Below are 22471 nucleotides of genomic sequence, written 5' to 3' on the forward strand. Positions count from 1 at the left end.
AAAGATGATTTACTCATGTTAGTCCTATAGGAGGGGGTAATCAGGTTGTTGTTTGAGCTCCCTCTAGTGTTGTGGTTGTGGGTGTCACGGTGACGGGACAAGGATTACCGGTACTTTTAAAACATGCCTTTTGTACTTCTGTCTTTTCTCTTCTCTTTCTCTTTCTCTTCTCTTTCATCCCTTCACGCTCTGTCTCAGGAGCCCTGCTCTGATTGGCTGCTTTGTGGTCAACCGGAGGTTTTTTGAGGAGATTGGCTTGCTGGATGAGGGCATGGAGATCTATGGTGGGGAGAACGTGGAGCTCGGCATCAGGGTGAGTCGGCAGGAGAACCTGCATCTACTCGGTTGCGGTGAATGCATGCCTGCACCTCTGAACCATAGCTGCCAACATGTCTGTAACAGCATTTGCACCCTGTCCACTGCAGCGGCGTCTGTGTTGCCACCTACCAAATTGAAATATCGTGAATAGCAGACAAGCTGCAGAAATGATGACCTTTCCTCTGACGAAATGGGCTGTGTGTCACTCACTTGCATTCTTCATTGTCCTGTGCCGGTTTGTCTTGTATGTTTGAAACAGAGAACCAGCACCATGCCATGCAAGTGAGATTTGGTTCTTTGACACTGTGTTTATTCTTCTTTGATACTTTGGCGTTCGCGATTTGTTATTTCGTTCTTTATCACGGCCATAATTATATTTCTCGGTGAGAGTGATGCATTAAAACGTTATTTGAATTGGACATTGTTTCTGGAGTCGTGCATTTGGGTTCAAGTCCTCGTTCGGGTCGTGACTGTTTCGAGGTTCTCCAAGCAAACAGGATGTCTCGGGTTAATATTTTTCTTTAAATCCTGATACTTCTAATATCCTGCAGATATGTTTTCCTTTTATTTCTTTATGTATTTATTCCATCATCTATAGAAGTGTCTCGATCCAAAGTGCAACTAGCAAACCAATCAATGGCATTTCCATGACCTTCTGCCAACATATCAAATCAGGCATGAGAATTTCCTTTTGGAGCTTCGCGATTTTCATCATTTCTATTTCTTTGTAGTATAACAGAACATTCAGCTCGGCCTATTTTTAGTGGAAAGAGATTGTGTGGAGCATAGCTTTAATAATATTTTATCTTTCCTTTTTTCAAGGTTCAAGGTTACTTTATTTTTCGCATTTCCATGACGACAGTTTACACCTATTCTTAAGAGTGTGTTTTTTAAAAAACATTTTGTAGACATTCCATTTCTTTGACAGATTTTACATGTAAAACAGGGATGATTAAAATGTTGAATTTTTCATTATCATGATTTTGACATTTTTTATATCTGCATTTCAGTATTTATTTATATTGACTGACTTAATGAAAACTGAAAGAGCTTCTGTTCATGCACATACTCTCGTTGGGGGGGGGGGGGGCTATATGACAGAAAATCAGGTAAATCTTCTTTGAACACAAAACAATCCTGGAGCTTCACATCATCGCAGCATTCTCCCTCTGATAGATGGGAATTTTTTAAACCTAACCAACAGACATTTCATACTTCTCCAAATCTCCAAAATTCTTCTCATCTCCAAGTTGAATTCAATGTTTTAAATCCATTTTCTGATCTGAACTCTTTACAGCGCACTAAGCCAGATGAGTCAGCTCAACAGAATGAACAGGAAAGATTTGTGACAAGCGCACAAGCTCAGTCGACGGGCGGGTCGACTTTCCATCGGCGTCGGGGATGGGAAGATAGAAAACGATTGGACTGTTTTCTTTGGTCGGAACTGTTCTTCCAATGCAAATTTCCCTTTGCAATGCTTACTGTCGGGTGGCGCTGCAATTGCTTGGCGAGCAGGACTAAGTTTGCGTCGTGTTGCAGTGACGGCAGGAGCCCAAACGACACAAGGGCTGCTCATAATACGAATTATGAGACTGCAGATATCCCCGTTAACAGCTTTCATAGGAAATCATAAACAGTCAATGATGCCATGAATATAAATTACAGAATCTGCCAAAGGTTGAAATGAAGTGTCCTGTCGTTTCGACACTTCACCCCGCCCCGTCATGGGGGCGGGGTCTGCATCTACGTTAGATCAGACCTCAACTTCACCGTTCTACCAGAACTAGGAACAGACACAGAGTCTGTCTGGGTAAAAATCATTTATCCCAGAGCTAAACCTCTGGTCATTGGCGCAGTATACAGACCCCCAGACCAAAATTCATTCTATGATTTATTGGAGAAGCATGTGATCGGCTTGGGAAGCTCGGAGGTCATTCTGATAGGAGATTGTAACACCAATGTCCTTCGGAAAGACACCCCGACTTTCAAATCCTTCAGCAGCTTCTGTAATCTGCATAACTTTACCCAGCTGATTCAGCAATTTACAAGGGTAAGCACCACTTCTAGAACCATCATAGACCTAATCCTGACATCGGACAAATCTAGAATCAAAAACAGTGGTGTCATCGAGTGCAGTCTAAGTGATCACAACATGATCTTCTGCACTCGAAAAATTCATAGACCTGCAGCCCATTGTCATACCACAATAAACTGCAGAACCATGAAGCATTACTCCCCAGAAGCTCTAACAACAGCGCTGGAGGAAACTGATTGGTCTGAAACTTTAAACTCCGCCTCTGTCGAGGGGACCTGGTCTTCCTTTAAATCTGCATTTCTGTCCGTAATCGATAAGATAGCACCCATAACTGCTGTTCGGGTCAGAGCCCGTACAGAACCTTGGATGAAGGGGGAAATATTGAATGCCATCAAGCTCAGAAACAAATGTTACTCTGAGTACAGAAAAACCAACAACGAGGAACTACTTGAAAAAAGCAGAAAACTACGCAATGAGGTTAACAAAATGATAAAAAATGCCAAAAAGAATTTCTTAAATGAGAACATTGAGGCGAACAAAAGCAACCCACAAAAACTGTGGGAGGCCCTAAAACAATTAGGCTGCAGCAACAGACTCCAAACAAAAACCAGTAATATCTGCATTAACTCAAGTGGTTCGCTCCAGACCGACAGGTTGGTGGTAGCAAATTGTTTTAACAGCTTTTTCACCACTATTGCCACCCTGTTGGTCAGCAAACTCCCCCCGCATTCAGGTCTGTACGGTTCTGACCACATCCAAACTCACTATGAGAAGCTAGGTGCTAAAAAGGACACTTTCTCTTTCACACCTGTAAATACCGTTGATGTGCTAAAACAACTAATTGCCCTTCAACCTAACAAGGCCACAGGCCTTGACAACATACCCACCCGGTTCCTCAGAGACGCAGCTGTCTCTATCGCCCCCGTGGTAACCCATCTGATAAATTTATCCATCAATCAGTGCCACGTCCCACAGGAATTCAAGACGGCGCGGGTTATCCCTCTGTATAAAAAAGGAAACAAATTAGAACCTGGCAACTACCGCCCTGTTTCCATCCTTTGTTCCATCTCAAAGGTTATGGAGAGAATAATCCAGGAGCAAATCAACCGCTACCTCGCCGAGCATAGCCTGCTCTTTGAATTCCAATCAGGCTTCAGAACATCCCACTCCACTGACACGTGCCTCATATATCTGACCGACTACATTAAGCGTGAAGTAGACTCGGGCAAGTATTGCGGCATGGTTATGCTGGACCTCCAGAAGGCCTTTGACACCGTTAACCATTCAATCCTATTGAATAAACTAGGGGCGATTGGTTTTGATAGCACATCAACAAACTGGATGAAATCGTACCTTGAGGGACGAGAACAAATGGTAGACATAAACGGAACCTTGTCCTCGTCCCTCCCGGTAAGCTGCGGGGTTCCTCAAGGCAGCATTCTAGGACCGTTACTGTTCCTCCTATACATTAACGACATGAATGCTGCCTGTAACTGCAAATTGTTCCTGTTTGCTGATGACTCAGCACTCCTGATTTCGGGAGAGGACAAAGTGCAGGTTGAGGAGGCTCTCAGCTCTGAGCTCACCAGAATCCGTACTTGGCTTACTGATAACAAACTGTCACTACATCTTGGTAAAACCGAATCTATTCTTTTTGGGTCTAAACACTCTCTACGTGAGATAAATGTTAATGATTTCAAGGTCACAGTCGATAATACAGTCATCTCCAGCAAGGAAGAGATTACCTATTTGGGCTGTGTTCTTGACAAATACCTGTCTGGCGATAGTATGGCAACTAAGGTGATCAAAAAAGTCAATCAGAGAACAAGATTTTTGGGCAGAATGTCTGCTTTTGTCAACAAAAGTGCTCTCCGGACGCTTGCTGCAGCCCTCGTTCAGCCCCTCTTTGACTATGCTAGCACCTCCTGGTATTCAAACATCAAAATGTCCCTGAAAACCAGGCTCCAAACCTCCCAAAACAAACTGATTCGGCTACTCCTCAATCTGGGGCCCATGACCCACCTTCTTCCTGGACACTTTGCTAGCCTAAAATGGCTCAGGGTAGAAGACAGGGTTAAACAACTCAAAATGGGATTGGCATTTAAAATAGTCAATGCAGCTCTGCCCTCAGTCCCCTCAATCCCTGCATACCTGACGGAACACCTCCACAGATTTAGTGACACCCACAGCCACAACACTAGAGGGAGCTCAAACAACAACCTGATTACCCCCTCCTATAGGACTAACATGGGTAAATCATCTTTCTACAATACGGCCACCCAAGGGTGGAACGGATTGACTCCCGCCCTCAAAACATGCACCTCTTTGGCCTCCTTCAAAAAGGCCCTAAAAATACACCTTTTAGGGGGACAGAAACGGAGATAGTCATCACGACTCTCTCCGGGTCAAACCCCCCCTCCTTTTTTTTGTCCACCTATGTTGCACGTATTAATTGCTTTAGTAATTTATTGTAATTTATGTAAGTTATTTATTGTCATTTCGCATCAGTGGCGTAATTTATTTTAGATTAATTGTTAGTTTGCACTGGCGGTGTAATAACATTTTATTTTTGTCTTTCTAATGTTACGTTGCATCAATTGCGTAATTTAATATTGGATTTATTTTTATTTGTATTGTTTTTTTTTTTTGTGGATGATTTATGTACGAAGGACTTTCAACGGAAACAAGCCCGCAAGGGCTTTTTTGAAATGCTCCTCTTAGACAGGATGTTTGACGTTATTTGTACTGTAATACATGCTACTGTGTGACTGTACTTGTACTCTAACATTCTATCTAATAAATATATTCATCATCATCATCACGGTTCATTGATGGTTTGTAAAACCACCAGGCCTTGAGCCCCCTCCAGCCAGTCAGATCTCAGTCATGGAATTACAAGTCTGGTACGATCCTCCCTTTAGCGCCTCGCAGTGCAGCGACCTTAATTTATTCTGCCACATCCAGAGAGCAACTGCCTGAAGACCTGTAAACGTCAGCACACACAAGCTCTGGATGGCTTATTCTGCACAGTCCGGGATCAGTCGGTCTCTCCATGGTAACGCATCTCGACGCTGCCGCTGTGACCTTGGAAGTCCGTGGTTCTCCGGCAAACATCGGACGCTCCCTCCAGCCGCCGGCGGCTCTGCGGTCATTACGCTGTAGCAGCCGATGCACGGAGAGAGTCATCGATTCAGCTGCTGTCCGCCTCTGTGACAGTTATAGTGGGAAGACAGTTAAACGCCACTTTCTAGCTTGGTGTGTCGCACGTCAGGGTTTGTTCAGAGCGTGATGAACATGGATTTATTTGCCTCTGCCCAGCCGAATGGGAGATGTGTAAAGGTTTGAAAGGCAACAAAAGGTCAGCACAAGCGCCTGTTGTGTACTACAACACATTCAGCACCTATGCGGTGTGAACCTGGCATCACCCCACCCCCCAACAAGTCCATGAAGGCTTCCTCATTTTATTGCACACAGTACTGACTATATAAGCACCTCCAAGAATCAGTATTTCTTCTGATTTCTATCTTTTTTTTTTACGTGGCAGACTCCACTGCCGAAGAGCCAATTGCAGATCAATGATGTTGTAATTCAGTTCTGCATATGTGTGTGTCTCAAGGGCATTGCTCGGGCTCTAACTAATTCATCGTGCCTCGGGTTCAATCCAAGGTTTAGGTCGGAAAGCAGCTGGTTTGCTCTGCTCCAATCTCCTCCATGCCAAACACGGCCGTCTTTTGTTATCGGCAGGATTATTTCTCTCTTGCAGATTCTGCAGAAACGCGCCGTATCTCTGGCCAGCGTGCTTCCATTGTGATAACGATGGCTTTTTAAGAAGCTCCATCGGCGCCGTGGAGTAATATTGTATATTTTCAGCCCTCATTACCTAACAGCATCTTCTTTTTTTTATCGCAATGGGCGGCCGTCCTTGGCCGGATTTACAATTGACAACATCATTTGTTGTTGCCTTTTGACTCATTTCCTCATTAAAAGTTTCAAAAACTGAAGTCGGTGAGTGAGATTTGCTCCACATTAAACCCGAGTATACAGACTGAGAGACAATTAGGGCCTTAAATGTGCTGCTTTTACACTCACAGAAATCAGACCGGCACAAGTGGAAAGACGGCAACACACAAGTGGAAATGTGGAACAACTTCTCAAATAGTTGACCCTGTTTTATCCTACAGGAGAAGGATTTTTTTTTAGACCAAGAATAGCAAAACAGTCAAAAGAAAAGGCTGTTTTTAAACTGTAATTTGCTCCCCCCCCCCCCCTTTTTTTCACTTTCTTCCTCCGCTTCCCACTTTATCGCTCTCCACCTTCTTTGTTCACTCTCCTTCTGAATCTCTCCCCTCTTTCTCTGGGTTGTCGGCAGTTTTTCTCCCGTCTCATTCTCTATCTCGCTCAGCACACCCACCCACGCACGCACACAAAGGGATTGTGATGCTCGAAGAACAGCTCCTTGTACTCTAACCCTGTTGTAAATCCTCTTTAGAGAGCATTGAGGGAAGCGTGTTTGATCTCAGAATTTGGGTGTGTTTTCAGCTCATCTCTGAGCAGCGAGCCCATGCTAACAATGCGACTGTTGTTTTTTGCTGTAGTCATTTTCTTTGCGTGGATGGAGGCAATGGGGCTGGCTGGCAGGAGGGATTATGGCACACACAAAAAAAACATGCAGGACTGGAGTAGAGAAAACAAACGTCTTTATTTAAATCAGTTTTCTCCAGCGCTTCATTGGCAGATGCACCTACGGTAAATTCCTTATGGTCCAGCTGCAGAATCTTAACAGCGAAGACAAAATTGGAGGTCTGAAGCGTGATAACATTTTTAATTTGCACCAACTGACTTGCAATCTTACACGCATTCCTAGTTGAGACATTTGCAATAGGTTGAAATGGCCTTCAAGTGAAAGGAAAAGAATAAGTTGTTCAGACGGAGAATTGAACGCTTCTTCATTTATCCCCCTTTATTCACTGAATCCATTTGTCAGGCATGAATTCCAGCATAAGAGGCGTGAGACGTGTCAGCTGAAGATCTTCAAGCAGAAGCACCTTCGGGAGATGAAGGCAATCTCTGACATGTAGGCACAGTGACAGTTTAAATATCATTTGAAGACTAAGATTTAAACGGGTGGAACATCAGAAAGGCTAAAATCAGTGGAAGGGAAGATGAAATCGGCTCAGCAGCTGACATCCAGGTGGTAGCAGTAGTTGGAATTTTATTTTAGACTTGGAGGGCATTCCTTTAATTGTTACGTATTTTCTAAAACACAAACCAAAAAGCCAGCTGGGATAAGCTCCAGCAACACGCCTGACCTGCAAGGCCGATAGAGCGGCTGTGGACGAGATGATTGAGGTCATCTCGTCGACAAGAAAATAGGTGGATGGAAACTAAAACCACAAACGGGTTCGGAACACGTGTCACTGTTTTTAGAGGTGCAAATAATTTAACAATGTCCTCCATGTTAGTGATGTCCTCACTGTCCAAAGTGCTAATTATCCTGACTGTTAGAACACATGCAGGAAGGAGGGTTACTGTCAACACAGCTTGTCGTTCGAGGTAGCGGTTTAACATGTCCAGCGTTCTTCTTGCGTTCAGGGAGTAACATTGTTTGCTCAAATTCAGCGTGGTATTGCAGTTAAAAAAGATTTGGATCGCGATGCACCGTACTTGTTGACTTTTCTTTATTTGATTTTCAAGTAATCTTAATGCAGTTGCTCACCTTTGTCTCAGAAAGAAGCCCTGGCCTCTTCACATCAGAGGCTTTCAGGTAGTGAGTGAGTCTGTTTCCTGGATGCAGACAATGTGACTGTCGTCCATACAGACCTTTACTCTAGTGGACAAATTGTTTTCATTCTTTCCAAAGGGTTTACCAAAAGTTAAGTTCAAATCTACAGTAGATTGAATAAAATCTACCATTGTGTATGAATACCCAGAAGGCAATCTGACCAACAACCATCCTCATTGCTAGTAATATAGAACAGTTAAAACACACATAGGGCAGCAACTGGGTGCGTCCAGCAGGCTGGCGCCTGTCCCGGCACGTGCTGGAAACATCCATGCGGTGTTGCTGATTCCTGGGTTTTTGTGTCTGATGAAGGTGTGGCAGTGTGGCGGCAGTGTGGAGGTCCTCCCCTGCTCCAGGATCGCACACATTGAGCGAGCCCATAAACCCTACACAGAGAACCTGACGGCCCACGTACGTCGAAACGCTCTGAGGGTGGCCGAGGTCTGGATGGATCAGCACAAGAGTCACGTCTACATGGCGTGGAATGTTCCACTGCAGGTAAACCACCAGTGTGTGTGTGTGTGTTCTTATTTTTGCCTTGCAGCTGTTCCACTAATCTCCTAGCATCTCTGAGTATTTGATACTTGTGTCTTGCAACATTTCCAATCAGGACATTGAGTCTTTTTTTTTTTTGTTACAGCTTACAGTAAAATTGACGCAGTAACTCTGATGTGCTTGTCTTTATGTCCTGCTCCAGAACTCAGGAATTGACATTGGAGATATTTCCGACAGAAAAGCTTTACGAGCCAAACTGCGGTGCCGGCCGTTCAGCTGGTTCCTCTCCAACATCTACCCCGAGCTCCGGTCCTACAGCGACACAGTTGCATACGGAGTGGTGCGTTCAACCTTTCCTTGGTTCTCAGGCACCTAAACATCGCCAGCATGCAGCCTCCGTCCGAGCATGTTCAGTTCAAGCTGCAATATGTTAGAACAGACCGCAGATCAGCAGTCATGGCTCACTCCAGGCTCAGGAGCGTCTCAGTGGATGCAGTCGCATCAAAAGTCAAAAGCTGCCTCCTACACAGGTGGAGATGAAGCAGATCCAGGTGTTGACAGAGAGGCATGAAGTGGTTGAGGAGGAAGCCTGGGATTGCACCTCAAACAAGGCCCACCTCTGCAGGCCTGAGCAAAGTATCCAACAAAGATGTTTGTTAGAATGCTAAATACAACAGCGGTGTAAGACTGCATGGAACCAGCAAAGAGTTAGCTCCTCTTGTTGCTACAGATGCAGAGCTATAGTATCTGTATTCAGCAGGAAGTGGGAATAAGACATTGCATTATAAAGCCTTTTAGTCAGGTGCCGCTATCATTGAAGCCACAGAATCGCTCCTTGCTGTCATGTGCTTTTAAAATCTGAATGGCATTAAACGCACGACGCAAAACTGCAATTGCCGTCTTGAAGAATTCCTGCTTGATGACAGCAGGAATGTACGAAATCAGAGATCCTTCACAGGATCATCTCATCTATTGATGAGGCAAGCGCTATAGAGTGTAAGTTTCCATTTCTATTTTGACTTGCCAAAGGGGACATTTGGGGATATTCTTGTCCGTCCATTCATCTTTAACACCAATGAAAACGCAGGCCGAGAAAGTGTCGGCGCAGGACACATTCTGCCCTGGTCTGTCCCAGTGGGATCAAACAAGACCATCTCAGGTGTGATCAGCACTAGAATACATACTTATTTTAAACTTGAATAATTTCCACTACGTGTCTCAAGCCCTTAACTTTTCCATGAATGATGAGTGTGATTGTTCTCGCACTCCTCTGCTGCTGCTCATTTTAAATCACAGCGTCAGCGCATTGAAGGGGGTGAACCTTTTTTTTTTTTACACTACTTCATTTCTGCCTGGAAATTCTTCTGTTCGGCTCCCAGCTGTGGGAGGATTTTATAGAATTGAAAAATGGCAGTAAATCGGCTACAAGCGAGATATAAATATCCCACCGCTCTGACTGCTCCTGCTGACGGAGGGAGGGAAATGAACGGCTCTCTGCTCTCCACTAAAACGCATTCGTTTTGTGTGTGTGTGTGATTATTGATTGCAATAAACTTAGAACTTGTGTGTGGATATAACTCGAGGCATCTGCACGGTAAAACTTTGGCTGCGGTTTGAATAGCACGACACAAGGAACATATTTAGCTCAGGACTGCAGTGTTCCAGCTTTAAAACAAAACGGCCACTGAGGAGAAGAAAAGGGTGGAAATGGCGGAGGAACAAATGTTTATAGGTTCTAAAGCAGCGGCTGCTGCGCCGTAGCCCCGAACGCTGCTACGAGGCCACCTCAGAAAACACTGAACAAACACACGAGATGGGGGCAGTTATTGGGTTCGGCTTTGAGCGGGTGAGATGATAGTGTTGCCGCGGCGACATCTGAGATATGTAGATGTGAAGTTTACATATTTGACTCAAACAAACTCTCACAGGAGAGAGTACAAGAAGCGGTGCGGTGCCATCTGCGGATGCTGCTTGTGGACTCATCTCTTAGTTAACCCGAGAAAGGCAAATATGAAACAAAAAGGTATTTTTATTTGCCAAACCTTTTAAAAGAAACATGGATATATACGAGCACCAATCCTATATTCTCAGGGTTAATACAATAATAATAATAATACATTAATACTCATATTTCAGTTTAATGTCTAGTGAAAGAAATGTAATGGTGAGTAGTGGGATGATCAAGCTCTGGAGGTAAAAGCCTTTGTGAGCTCTATTATAGAATCGATGGGTAGAAAATGAAGGTCTCTCTTTCTGTTCACTCATCATAAACTTTGAATATCACCCCTGTGGGAGTTGGCTGGGTATGACCCTGCGGTCTGTTCATTCATCTTCACATGTTAATGTTTGCATTTCACTCACGATTATGTGAAAGGGCAAAGCAGACCTGGGCTCTGTCCGCAGATCTATAAAAGATAAGCCGCCTTTTCTTTTTCAATGGTCACGTTTGAAAGGTCGACACAATGCTGTGGAGTGGAGGTGTCGCCCGTGCTTTGTGAATTGATGGATCTGTTGTGGTTAGGACAGACATGGGCAAACCCAGGCCCGGGGGCCATATGCGGCCCGTTGGTCTTTTTAATCCGGCCCGCCAACTTGTCCAAACTATATCATTAAATATAATTGTATTACAATTAAACCTCATTCATTTGACCTTTTCTCTGTAATGCTACCTGTAAAAGGCCAAATCCTTTAATGCAATAGCTTTCATGTGTCATTTATATTAGCTCACACAAATACTCCATCCATCTGTTCTTGGTCCGGCCCCTCTGTCAAATTTTAGAACCTATTGTGGCCCGCAAGTCAAAAAGTTTGCCCACCCCTGGGTTAGGATAAGCATAGTCGCCATCCTTGAGCTGTGCATTAAGGATGCGTTTGACTTGCAGCTCAAAAATGGGACACGAGCACAGATAATAAACGAGGCAGAGCGCCGTTCAGGGATTTTAACAAACAAAATAAACGATCCAAATGGAGCGGCAGAGGGAATAGCAAAAAAAAACTCAAACTTAAAGGTGCAAAAAAAGGAAGGTGTAAAATTAAACATCAACTGGAAAAACATGGGAAAGACGCTTAAATGATTAATGGAGGAAACAGCGAAAGGACGTGTGATGGAACCCAGGAGAAAAGACACTGGGCTGGAAAACACAGGCAGATGTCTGCGTATAGAGCGGTAATGAGCGCTGCACCCAGGCGACAGCAACAAGCAAGTTCAAACGAGGGGGCTGTAATTACCTCCCTGCCTCCGAGCATGCTCTCTGACTGGACCTTCATGAATGACACATTTCATTAGAGTGAAATGAACACCTTCTGGTAGGAGCATGGCCGCTGCACACTCTGCCACAAGGAACAATATTCAAGTTAATTCTCTCCATAATATAGGGGCTACTCAATTAATGGAACAAAGGAATCCCCATCACTATGGAACCAGTGCATCCGCTATGAAGCCAACTTTCACACGAGTCTATGCAGAGATCTGTCAGAGAGCGGATCGAAGCGTTCATAAATGACGTGCTCTAATTTTAGCTGAGCTGTTAGTTTTTGGTTGGATATTTAGATATTCCATGCAGGATAAATGTCTCTTGATTATTAAAAATAAATCTGTAAATAAAGTAACTGCTTGCACTTCTCAAATCTACGAAGGGAAGATAAATTACTTCAACAGAATATCCGTGCATAAAGAGCAAGTTAAACAAACAGAAACACAATGCATGGCTGACGCATTGTGAGACACCTTGAACGAGTTCCCCCTGTGAGGTTCTCTCTGCGTTCTCCAGCTTCCTCCCACTTCCAAAAAGATATTCAGCTTAGGTGAAATGGCCACTCTTGATTGACTGAAGGTACGGATGTGTGTGTGTGTGTCTGAGTATGTGTGGCCCTGCAATGAACCCGACGACCTGTCCAGGGTGTGAATTGATAAGACTGGTTTTGATTAGTAATGATTGGTCGTCTGTTGATTTTATAGGCTTCAATTTATTTCGTTGACTTTGAATCACCTGTCCAGTGATTTCATAGCTTTTAGCTACACATTAACAGGAGTTTTATGTTGCGCATCATTCTTGTTAAAAAAAAAGAAATACAGTGAATTAAAGATAATGGAATAAGAAACCATTACCAAATTCAAGCAGCGCAACACAGATTTGAATAAAACCACAATTTCCTTTAAAATATAAATGACCTTATTTCTTACGCGTTAGGGACAAGGACAACCTGAGGTATATTGATGGTTCTCTGTTAATTCACACAATTTAATCCATAATGCTTCTTGAAATATATGCAATTTAAAAGGAACATATATTTTTCTTCTCAGTAGTATTACTATTCAGCATCCAGAATAGGTGAAGGTTGCTGTGAAGGGTTTGTATGACTTTCTCCTGGCGAGCTGCAGCGTAATTAGAAGATGTGGTTTCATTTGTCCCCACTAATAAAGTTGTGTATTGTACCTCTTCATTTTATTCTTTTTATTGTTTCTGCTAACATGTAGAATAATGCCACATCTGTAAATGAAAATAAATCAAGTATTGCTATAGTACTGGCTCAAAGCCATATAAAAAAACAAATTTTGAGTGTTGGAATATAATTTGTGTGCAGCAGGAAAGCCGTCTGCATCCAAGGTTTACGATGCTAAGCTGCTCCCAAAGTAGCTTCAGACACGAGACTGATGCGTTAGTCTTTTGACTTCGGTGAGGCTCGCCAGGAATACTCGAGCTAAATTAGAATGGTTACAAAACAGCCCTGGAAACCACAAAGGTTTTATTGAGGCTGCCTTTGTCTTCCGCGTATTCTTCTGCTAAAATGAAGCTCTGACGGCCTGAAACTGCCTTGTGCGATTAGAGCAGTTTAATAGTGCTGAAAATCTGATGATCAAGTATGTATTTGAGTGAAAAATGCCCCCCTCCCCTTTTTTACTTTGTTCAATTACTCATACTTTATAGCCACTTGTTTCTGAGGTACCAGAGAATCTTGTCCTTTAGCTCACGCTCGTTCTTTTTACGTTTTGTCTCTTGTCCTTTCAGCTGAAGAACAGTCTCAGGGACAACCTGTGTTTGGACCAGGGACCTGACACTGACAACATCCCCATCATGTACCTCTGTCATGGTCTGACACCTCAGGTCAGTGGAGCTCCTTCTATCCTCTATTTGATGCTGCCTCTTCAAACCAACCACGGAGAAGCTGCTGCAGAGCGATGTGAGCAGCAGATAACTGGAGGCTGCATGAGGGAGTTACATACAGTAGCAGGGTTGTATGTCTTTATTCTGGACACAATGAAAAGGCTCTGTAACAATACATTTAAAATGCTGCCCTATTTAAAAAAAAAAAAGAAAATATGGGGAAATTTTTAACATCAAAATAAAAACCGAACAAATTTGCAGTTTGTTAGCAGAACAATGTTTTTGGGGACGCAACACTGACTTTTGTCAGTTTTGCTTGCAGCCACATGATGAATGTAAATCTAATATTTACTCTGCTGCCATCCTCCCGGAGAAACGTCTGGTTCGTTGCTAAATCGGTCGATCTGTTCTCCTCCTGGTGGGGTTTGTCTGTTCGCGCTGACAACAAGCTCCCGGCTCGGAGAAACACTGCCGAGTCCTGACACACTTCAAGCAGGTCAATGGGCCAGAAAGAGGCTGAAAGACAAGCACAAGGAAGTGCAAGCAACTGTGTTTACATTGCAAATGATCGATTGAACCTTTGCTGAAAACTTTGGTTCGTGCCGCTTCAGTCATTCCGTCAAGAGGGCTTTGAACCATTTGTATTTCAAGTAGGCGGGTTTTAGGACATTCTATCTATCGAGTCCTTGCGTATCGGTGCATCAGAAAATGTTGATCTATGGGAGTTGTAGTCTATATAAATAAAGATCCACTATTTGTAAGCCCGTTAATTAGAGCAGCAAAGCCCGAATAAAACTCCGTCCCATAATAATTTGTCATGGACCGTTTCTGCTTGAAAAGTAAAGCATTTCTTCTATGTGCAGCTGAAATGTCTTTAAAGTAATAATCCAGTCACTGAGGGCAGTCAACGTCTTAATCAACCTATTACAGATGTAAGGCCATTTAATTTGGGAAAGCTAAACTCATAACATTCCTTTAATGGAGGTACCGAATGGGAATTTGTGTTTCCACTTTTCTCAGCTCTGTAGCTTGACAAAATAAAAACATAAAATCACATTTCACTAGCTGCTTTATATACTGGCTGTCCTGTAGTCCTGCACAATCGGAGCTCGACTCCGGTCCAAACCGCTGAGCTTTCTGAAGACACCCTAAGCCTCCATTGTCCCTGAAGTTAATAGCTTTGACCGGAGCCTTGATGTTGGAAACACCCAGCATATCTATCTGGGTCACACTCAGGAGTTCCGTTTCAGATGCTGAAACAGCTTGTTTTAGCAATCCCCCCCCCCCCCCCCCCATCTCTTTCTCGCTTTCTCGCAGAGAGAAGGTTGTGAGTTTATTAGATTGTGACAAGTTTTGCCTAATTTGGATGCAGAGTTTGAGAGGGAGAAGTTTTTCACATTCACAGCATTACTCTGGCAGAGAGGACGGAACATGTAGGAAATAGCGCATGTAAATGTATTCAGCCGGTGGCAGAACAGGACTACCGCTGCCCAACATGAAGCCAATGCAGTATTAGTGCAGTACCTACATAATGCTTTTTTTTTTTTACTCCTCTGAAGCCATCCTGCTGATGTAGTGAACACACAATTAGACACAATGCCGTATTATGGGATATTAAAGGCAGAGCAACAGAGAAAGATGACTTCCAGCAAAGCTGTGATTCAACGCCTGCATGGTGACATGTTTCCAGATAACGGCAGTGTGGCTTCATGAGGATAAATCGAAATCGCAGCAGGATGTAATCGGGCAGAGCCGAATCAGCATGAGGATATAATCGCTTTGTGGACTGAAGATGTGGCTTTTAGGATCAGAGGTGTGTGTATGCAGATTAAGCTGCACATGACTTTATATCGTGTAACTGCTGTAGTTATAACAGAGGGATTTGATCATGATGTTAGTGTGTAATGAATGAATCTGTAATCCATGTTTTCTCTGAGTATTCTTGCAGACATTCAAGCATGATCGTTCTCTCCTCAAGTTGACAGGCAGCAAAACACGACGGAGCATATTTCCACCACAAATACACGAGTTTTGATCTCAAAATCTCAAATGACAAAAAATATATCGCGTGCAAAGAGTTCTGGGACACGAGGAACCAGAACGAAAAGCAGCGGGAGACATTTCACAGCTTGCTTTAAAGAATCAAACATTCCTCTGGGCTCCTCTCAGGCCTTTATCACTTTGTTATTGTCGTTCATTCTGTATCCACATTGGAAATTGTGCATAGTTTTATTCCCTAAAGTCCCCAATCACACTCCAGTGAGGTTCGCTCTGTGCCCTTGACTGAGGGACTGTTGATGCTTTCCTCCTTTCTTTTTCAGCCACTTTTGAGTCACCTCACTCAATAATAGGAAGTAGATAAACTCAATAGCAAGAATACAAACATGTTGTTTGTATTTCCCTGCACCAAAACCAGCTGTTTGTGGTTGCCTTCTTCCTAAACACACAGGCATTAAATAAAGTAAGAATTTTAATCTATAAGAATAAAATTATGTCCATACATCGGTTTTCTTGGAGATAAGACGACCTCAGTCGTCTCTTCCACAGCCTCTTAATCTGGCTTTCAGGTCAAGGGTGTTGCTTGTACATCCTGGATGGAGACGCCAGCACATCGCAGGGTCACACAGAGACAGACAACCACTCCGCAGACAACCTCTTATCGGCCTCCGTGACTAATAGTCGGTATCGGCCATAAAAGAAAATCATATCGGTCGATCACTAGTTTGTAAGTTTTATTCTGCCTGCACCTGTTAATGAGTCTGTGTGTCTGTCTGCAGAGATCGCAACACTGCGATAAGCCTCCTATTAGAGCTTTTAAGAAGCCGTGACAGGAGATGGGATCGTAAAATAAGCCCTTTGATTGCCGCAGAGTATCAATCTAGTGACAGATGCGAGTTTAATCACTCGTATTAGCACAAACACACAGATAGAAACTGATCCTTCGTCAATTGTGCAACCACAACACAATCCTGCACTTGTGCATGGGCACACACACAGACACACACACGCACACAAACAGCAGAAATGTCCTGTTCCTGTAAGACGGTCATTATTCACATCAATTACCTCCTCAGATCCGCCACACACACTCCGCAGCAAACACACATCCCGCGGTGACATTTGTTCTGTGCAGAGTGTGTTTCCAGTGTCACCCTTTCTTTCCGTCGAAACTTTACCTGCTTGCTTCAATTTCAGTTTGACATTAATCCGTTTCAGTCGCTCACGTCAGGTTCTTTATGGGGTTGCGTTTCCTCATTCGGCATTTTGCAGGCTTCAAAACTGGGCCAACATTTGCATTCATTACAACGTCCCTTGGGTGTTTGATAGTTTTTAAGGTATGCAGAATCTCCTGTGCTGATGTTTAGTGGGGTCTCCTTCATCCGTGAAGCTGCATGTTTCTCTCCTTTTTTCAGGCTTTCTGTATTTCTTATTCTTAATTGGATCGGTTACAGGTGGCCTGTTTATTTCTTGCTACATTAAAAGTGTGAGAATGTTGTTCAGAGATCTGGCTGATGTTGCAGGTGAGGTAAATAAAGGACACTTAACATTCAAGAATTAGCCTAGTTACAGTTGCATTTACTGCCGACTCGGCTCCGTGTCAATGCATGCTAACATTCTGCAAAGGTGCACAGTCATAAAAATGCGTGATGATATGATAAAAATCATTGTGAGATAAGGTTGATGATATTCGTTTATAAATTGCTGCTGTTATGTCACTTTTTATTTTTTTTTACGATTAAACAATGTGAAACAACATGGAAAATGGAACAGCTACTTAACTATGCAGATTTAGTTTATACATACCAACCTTTAAAAGTATTTAAAAAAATATCTCTAGCTTGATGGTGAGTTTTCTGACTTTATATCACAGTAGTTTGACTATGAAGATGAAGGAAAGACCAGCCAAACATGTACAAACATGACGCAGGTGAAGGGTTTGGCGCGCTCACCATAAATGCACTACGCGTTCACCAACTTCATGCCAACTAAGGCATTTTCACAAGTTAAGATGATTTTATTCATTTCATTTTATTCACTTCCTGATGTCAGCAACATCAGGATATTGTTCGAAGACTCCCTTGATGAAGTCCCTCTCTGTACCCCGGTTGAGCAAAGCCTTTTCCTGCAAATGTTTGCTGTTAATCATTGTTGTTGAGTACAAGTAAAACTTTGAAAATTGAAATAAATCTCATAAAAGCATACTCTGAAAAGCACAATCCCCACTGAAGGCCTAATTTTTCCCCACAGCTATGGTGGAAGGGATCTTGGTGTCTGGGAAGTTCTGCTTCCTCAGTCCCATGTCTGTGTTTTCCAGCAGAACGTCTACTTCACCAGCTCCCAGCAGCTTCACCTGGGAGTGCTGAGTCCCACGATCGACGATGACGACAACAAGTGTCTGGTGGACGTAAATAACCGACCCATGCTGCTGGAGTGCAGCTACGCAGCTACCAAACACATGAAGCTCACCTGGATGTTCACTCAGGTAAAGCACAGACACTCGGGGACACACACACACACACACACACAAAGAACGCCAGTTAAATGACTGCAGTCTTTGAGACCTTCCAGACACAAGAAAGGAAAGAATCTAGCTGCATGGATGTTTTTACTCATTTTAGCTCTCGTCCTTTGATGCACCTTCGATCTTTTTCATTTGCTAATTGGTATTCCTGTCACAGCAATGGCTTCCGAGAGTGTGTTTTTTTACCAATCCTCTGGGGAGGATTTGTGCCTCTTCCACTCCCCTTTGTTTCAATTCTGGTTTTGTTGGTACATGGATTATTTCTCAGATGCTTTTTTTTTTTTTGCAATCAGCATCTACTTGTGTTGGATAATGAGCTTTCACAACATTCACAGTTTCCGACTTTTAACGATCCTGTCTTATTTTTAAGCCTCAAACTTTTCATGTTGTCTTTAAATGTGACAGATAAGTCGAAAGATCTGGATAATTGGTATAAAATGAACACAATTGCATTCATTCCTGAGACAGCTCTTCTCTTGTGTATTCGTTTTTGTGCTTCTGTGTGCATGTGTATGTTGCTTTAACCCACATCAGACTAAAAAGGAGGCTTATTTAGCTATAACTGAGATCTTTCCTCTTTCTCCCATTCTTCTCTCTCTCGCTCTCTCACCCATCATCTGGTATCCTTAGAGGACAGCACTTCATCTGAGAGTCCTCAATATTTGAATCTACTGGGCATACTGCCTCTAATTATTATTGGCTAAATTCAGATATCAGACTTCTAACTTAAAGGTCCCATATTATGAAAAACTCATTTTTCCCATTTTTCTACACTATTATGGTGATTTTGGAAGAGCTGGAAGAAGCGGCCGGAGCGGGAAGTCTGGGCTTTCCTGCTTAAGCTGCTGCCCCCCGTCACGTCGCATCACGACGGGGGGCAGCAGCCCCACGCTCTGAGGGAGCGCTGCACACTGTCAGCCTGCAGTTGTACCCGTGACCTTGTTCTTTCAGTCACTACCCAAAGCTTGTGACCACAGGTGAGGGTAGGAACGGAGATCGACCGGTAAGTGGAGAGGCTTCGCCTTTTGGCTCTGCTTCCTTGTCGCCATGACGGTGAAGAGAGTGCAGACACAGGGACGTCCACACATGTGCTGTGACGTTACAGTGGGTGCGATTTCTTCCAGACGTGTTTCAGGAGGTGATTACTGACCTACACAAACTACGAAGGATTGACTTGATGGTTTATTTTGCTGTTTTGGGTTTGATAAAGACCCAAAATCACCATAATAGTGTAGAAACACAAACTACGAAGGATTGACTGGATGGTTTATTTTGCTGCTTTGGGGTTGATAAAAACCCAAAATCACCATAATAGTGTAGAAACATGGGGAAAGTGAGTTTCTCACAATATGTCCCCTTTACGGGTCTGCTGTGAACGTCTATGTTAAGAGTTTTTTCTTTACTCTCATCTGTTCTTTTATCCCTTTCAGAGATGTATGATTAATGAAGAGAAAAATAAAAAGATTTAAACATTTAATAGAACAATTCTGGTACAAGTTGGTGAGGAAATCAGCGCTGATGTTAGAACGCCGGTCCTTGTGGGAGTTCCAGGGCTCGAACAAAGAAAATTCCTTGCGGCCTCTCATTTAAGAATTCCTCCTACTGATACAAAGCTGTCTAAAGCCTACGTGGATCAGTATATCTGTGTAGTGTTCGCTCATTGTGATCAGTATAATCAATATAGTTTGAAGAGTCACTCAGAAGGAGGCCATTAAAAGAAAAAGAACATGTACATGGGTAGAAGAGGTAAAAGCTTTAGATATATTGCTAAAATGAAACAGAGGGAAGTGCATAAGCTGAGAATAAAAAACAGAGGAGTATATGGAGAGGGGGTGTAAATAAGTGAAGCAAACAAGTGGGGAGGCAGAGATTCATGAGAAGCAGTCAGTGTTTTTGAATTATTGATAAGTGGCTCCTGTACCATATTGAACTGAGCTTGACCCTGCAGGAATGGCGAACAACAGAGAGGGAGGGAGACTGGAGAAAAGAAAGCAATAAATTCCTTAACAAAAACAACTCTTGACCTGGTGGTGTTTTCTTATATATATATATATAGCAGATGGTGTTTTTAGACATCGGTGGATTTTTTCTGCCATGATTTGCTTTTCTGTTCTGCCGGTCTGCTTTATTTGCTCCATGTATTATTTCAAGGTGCGGCATATAAAAAAAATTCATATAGCAAATGCTCGCCGCATCTGCAATGGCTATTGGATTTACGATGGGAGGAAACACAAGAGCAGAGAACTATAGTGGGGGAGAGAGTAGTTTGCTTGCAGATGAGCAAAGGCCAGGCGTCATGAAGTTCAGAGTGGTATTATACCTTACTCTTCCTCCTCTTTCGGCTTGTCCCGTCAGGGGTCGCCACGGCAATTCAACCTTCTAGTCGATTGCATGCTGAATTAACTAGCGTCCCTGCCTTAATAGCAGGAAATCAATAGTGTGGTCCCGCTCTGCAGAATGACAGACAGGCTCAGTGCTGATGTGAGGACAAGGGGCTGGACGAATGCCAGTTGTGTGTGTGTGTGTGTACATGAGGAATATAAGAAATTCTATGACCTCTCCGTTCTGTTGTCGTGACACGTCAGCAGCCGCTGAAGCACATCGGTTGTACCTTACCGCAATCACTGCGGAGCAAAGTTCCGTTTTTGATGGCAGAAGAATGATAATGTTTGAAATTATATCTTCTGGCAGCTTTTTTTACAATATAATATCTGATCTTTAAAACTGCATCAAGCCCTATTCTCATTACCTGACTAGAAATCGGCCTGAAATCTGCTACTAAATCTGCTGCAGTACAAAGTGCAGCCTTAGGAACCGTTTTACTAAAAGCAGCTGCTTGATTAAAGAGGTGTCAACTGTTACCAAGTTCATTCATTCATCACTTTATAAACAGACGTGGTATTGTAGTGGACATTAAAGCCATCCAGTCAATATGCACCAGTATAAATAGTTGCAGCAGAATTTGTTATTTCTAACTTTCGTGTGGAGAACTAATAGGTAATCTGACTGTGTAAACTGGATCTCAATTCTTGAGGTCAGACTATCAAATTGATTGTTTTTTGAGACCCTATTAGCTAATGTGAATTCTTCTGTCCTTCGAGGAAGCCAAAGAAACTAAAAATTAAAGCTGTATTTCAACATAATAAGTAGGCAATTTCAATTATTGAAACCTTCGCTGGATCATCCTCATCCTCGTCTGTTGAATTACTGCTTGGATTTTAGAGACATCATATTCTACCTGTTCTACCGGACCCCATACTCCCGAAGAGTAGAGTATAAGTATTTACATGTATTTATTAGTACAATTTGTTCCCCTTCATCTTCATATAAACGACAGCAATCCCGAAGCGAGTTCAGTGCTTATATGCCTCTATATAAAAAATAATTTCATTGTGTGCTTGCCGTGTATCAATGACAAAAATAGCTTTCTTAATATGTATATTACTCTGCTAGCATCTTATGAGTGACATAGTTGATGGCAAGAATTTTGAAGGTTTTGCAAATCAAATTCACTCAAATGATTGTTGCCATTAAGAAAGGTTTCTTATATATGTTTGTAGTTCTTTCCGTGACTGAAGGCCCCATGCATAATGTTATTTAAATTGTATTGTATTGCATTGTATTCACTTTTCTTGCCGCCAGTCCTTCATTTCCATTCTCTTTTTCAATAAACATTGCTTCACACACAGCCTTTGTATCTGTCTTAGTGCAAGTATGCTGGTCAAGGCACCCAAAATATTCAGGGTTCATGAGAAATGAACATTTGCTCTAATAATGGCAGGCAGAACACGACACCAACTGCAGTGTGCCACTCTCTGACCTCCTCTCTGTCTTCCCACTTTAGGGTGGCCCCATCCAGAACATGGATTCTCAGCGTTGTCTAGAGCTGGTGGAAAGTAAGCATCCGGACTTCACCTTCCAGTTGGCCATTCAGGACTGCACCGATCAGAAATGGACCATTACTAACATACTGACTGTCCTGCCACAGTGAGCACGACGCCACTGTTCAGCTACTGGAGAACCTTTGTTGTGATTGGTCAATCCACAAAAAAAAAAACCCAATGAGGTTCATTAAAAAGACTCTAACTGGAGATCTGGTGAGCTTGTAAAGAGTTTGAAATGCACTGAACATTGCTGACTTAGCAATGCCCAAAAAACGTAATAACTTAATAACCCTTTGACACCAACAACCCGTGAGAACAGTGCCCTCGCAG

General features: G+C 43.0%; 1 protein-coding gene across 1 annotated transcript in view; it reads left to right on the plus strand.

Moving 5' to 3' along the window:
* galnt18a (UDP-N-acetyl-alpha-D-galactosamine:polypeptide N-acetylgalactosaminyltransferase 18a) overlaps positions 1–22248 on the plus strand; it is a 91408-nt gene extending 69160 nt beyond the window's left edge. The window contains exons 6-11 of the mRNA XM_068739216.1: positions 199–313; positions 8448–8633; positions 8833–8970; positions 13640–13735; positions 18051–18218; positions 22102–22248. Coding sequence (XP_068595317.1) covers positions 199–313; positions 8448–8633; positions 8833–8970; positions 13640–13735; positions 18051–18218; positions 22102–22248 — 850 coding nt within the window. The remainder of the gene's footprint in view (positions 1–198; positions 314–8447; positions 8634–8832; positions 8971–13639; positions 13736–18050; positions 18219–22101) is intronic.
* Positions 22249–22471: the final 223 nt, after the last annotated feature.

This window comes from Brachionichthys hirsutus, chromosome 5 (genome assembly GCF_040956055.1).
Source record: "Brachionichthys hirsutus isolate HB-005 chromosome 5, CSIRO-AGI_Bhir_v1, whole genome shotgun sequence".
NCBI classification, from domain to species: Eukaryota; Metazoa; Chordata; class Actinopteri; order Lophiiformes; family Brachionichthyidae; genus Brachionichthys; species Brachionichthys hirsutus.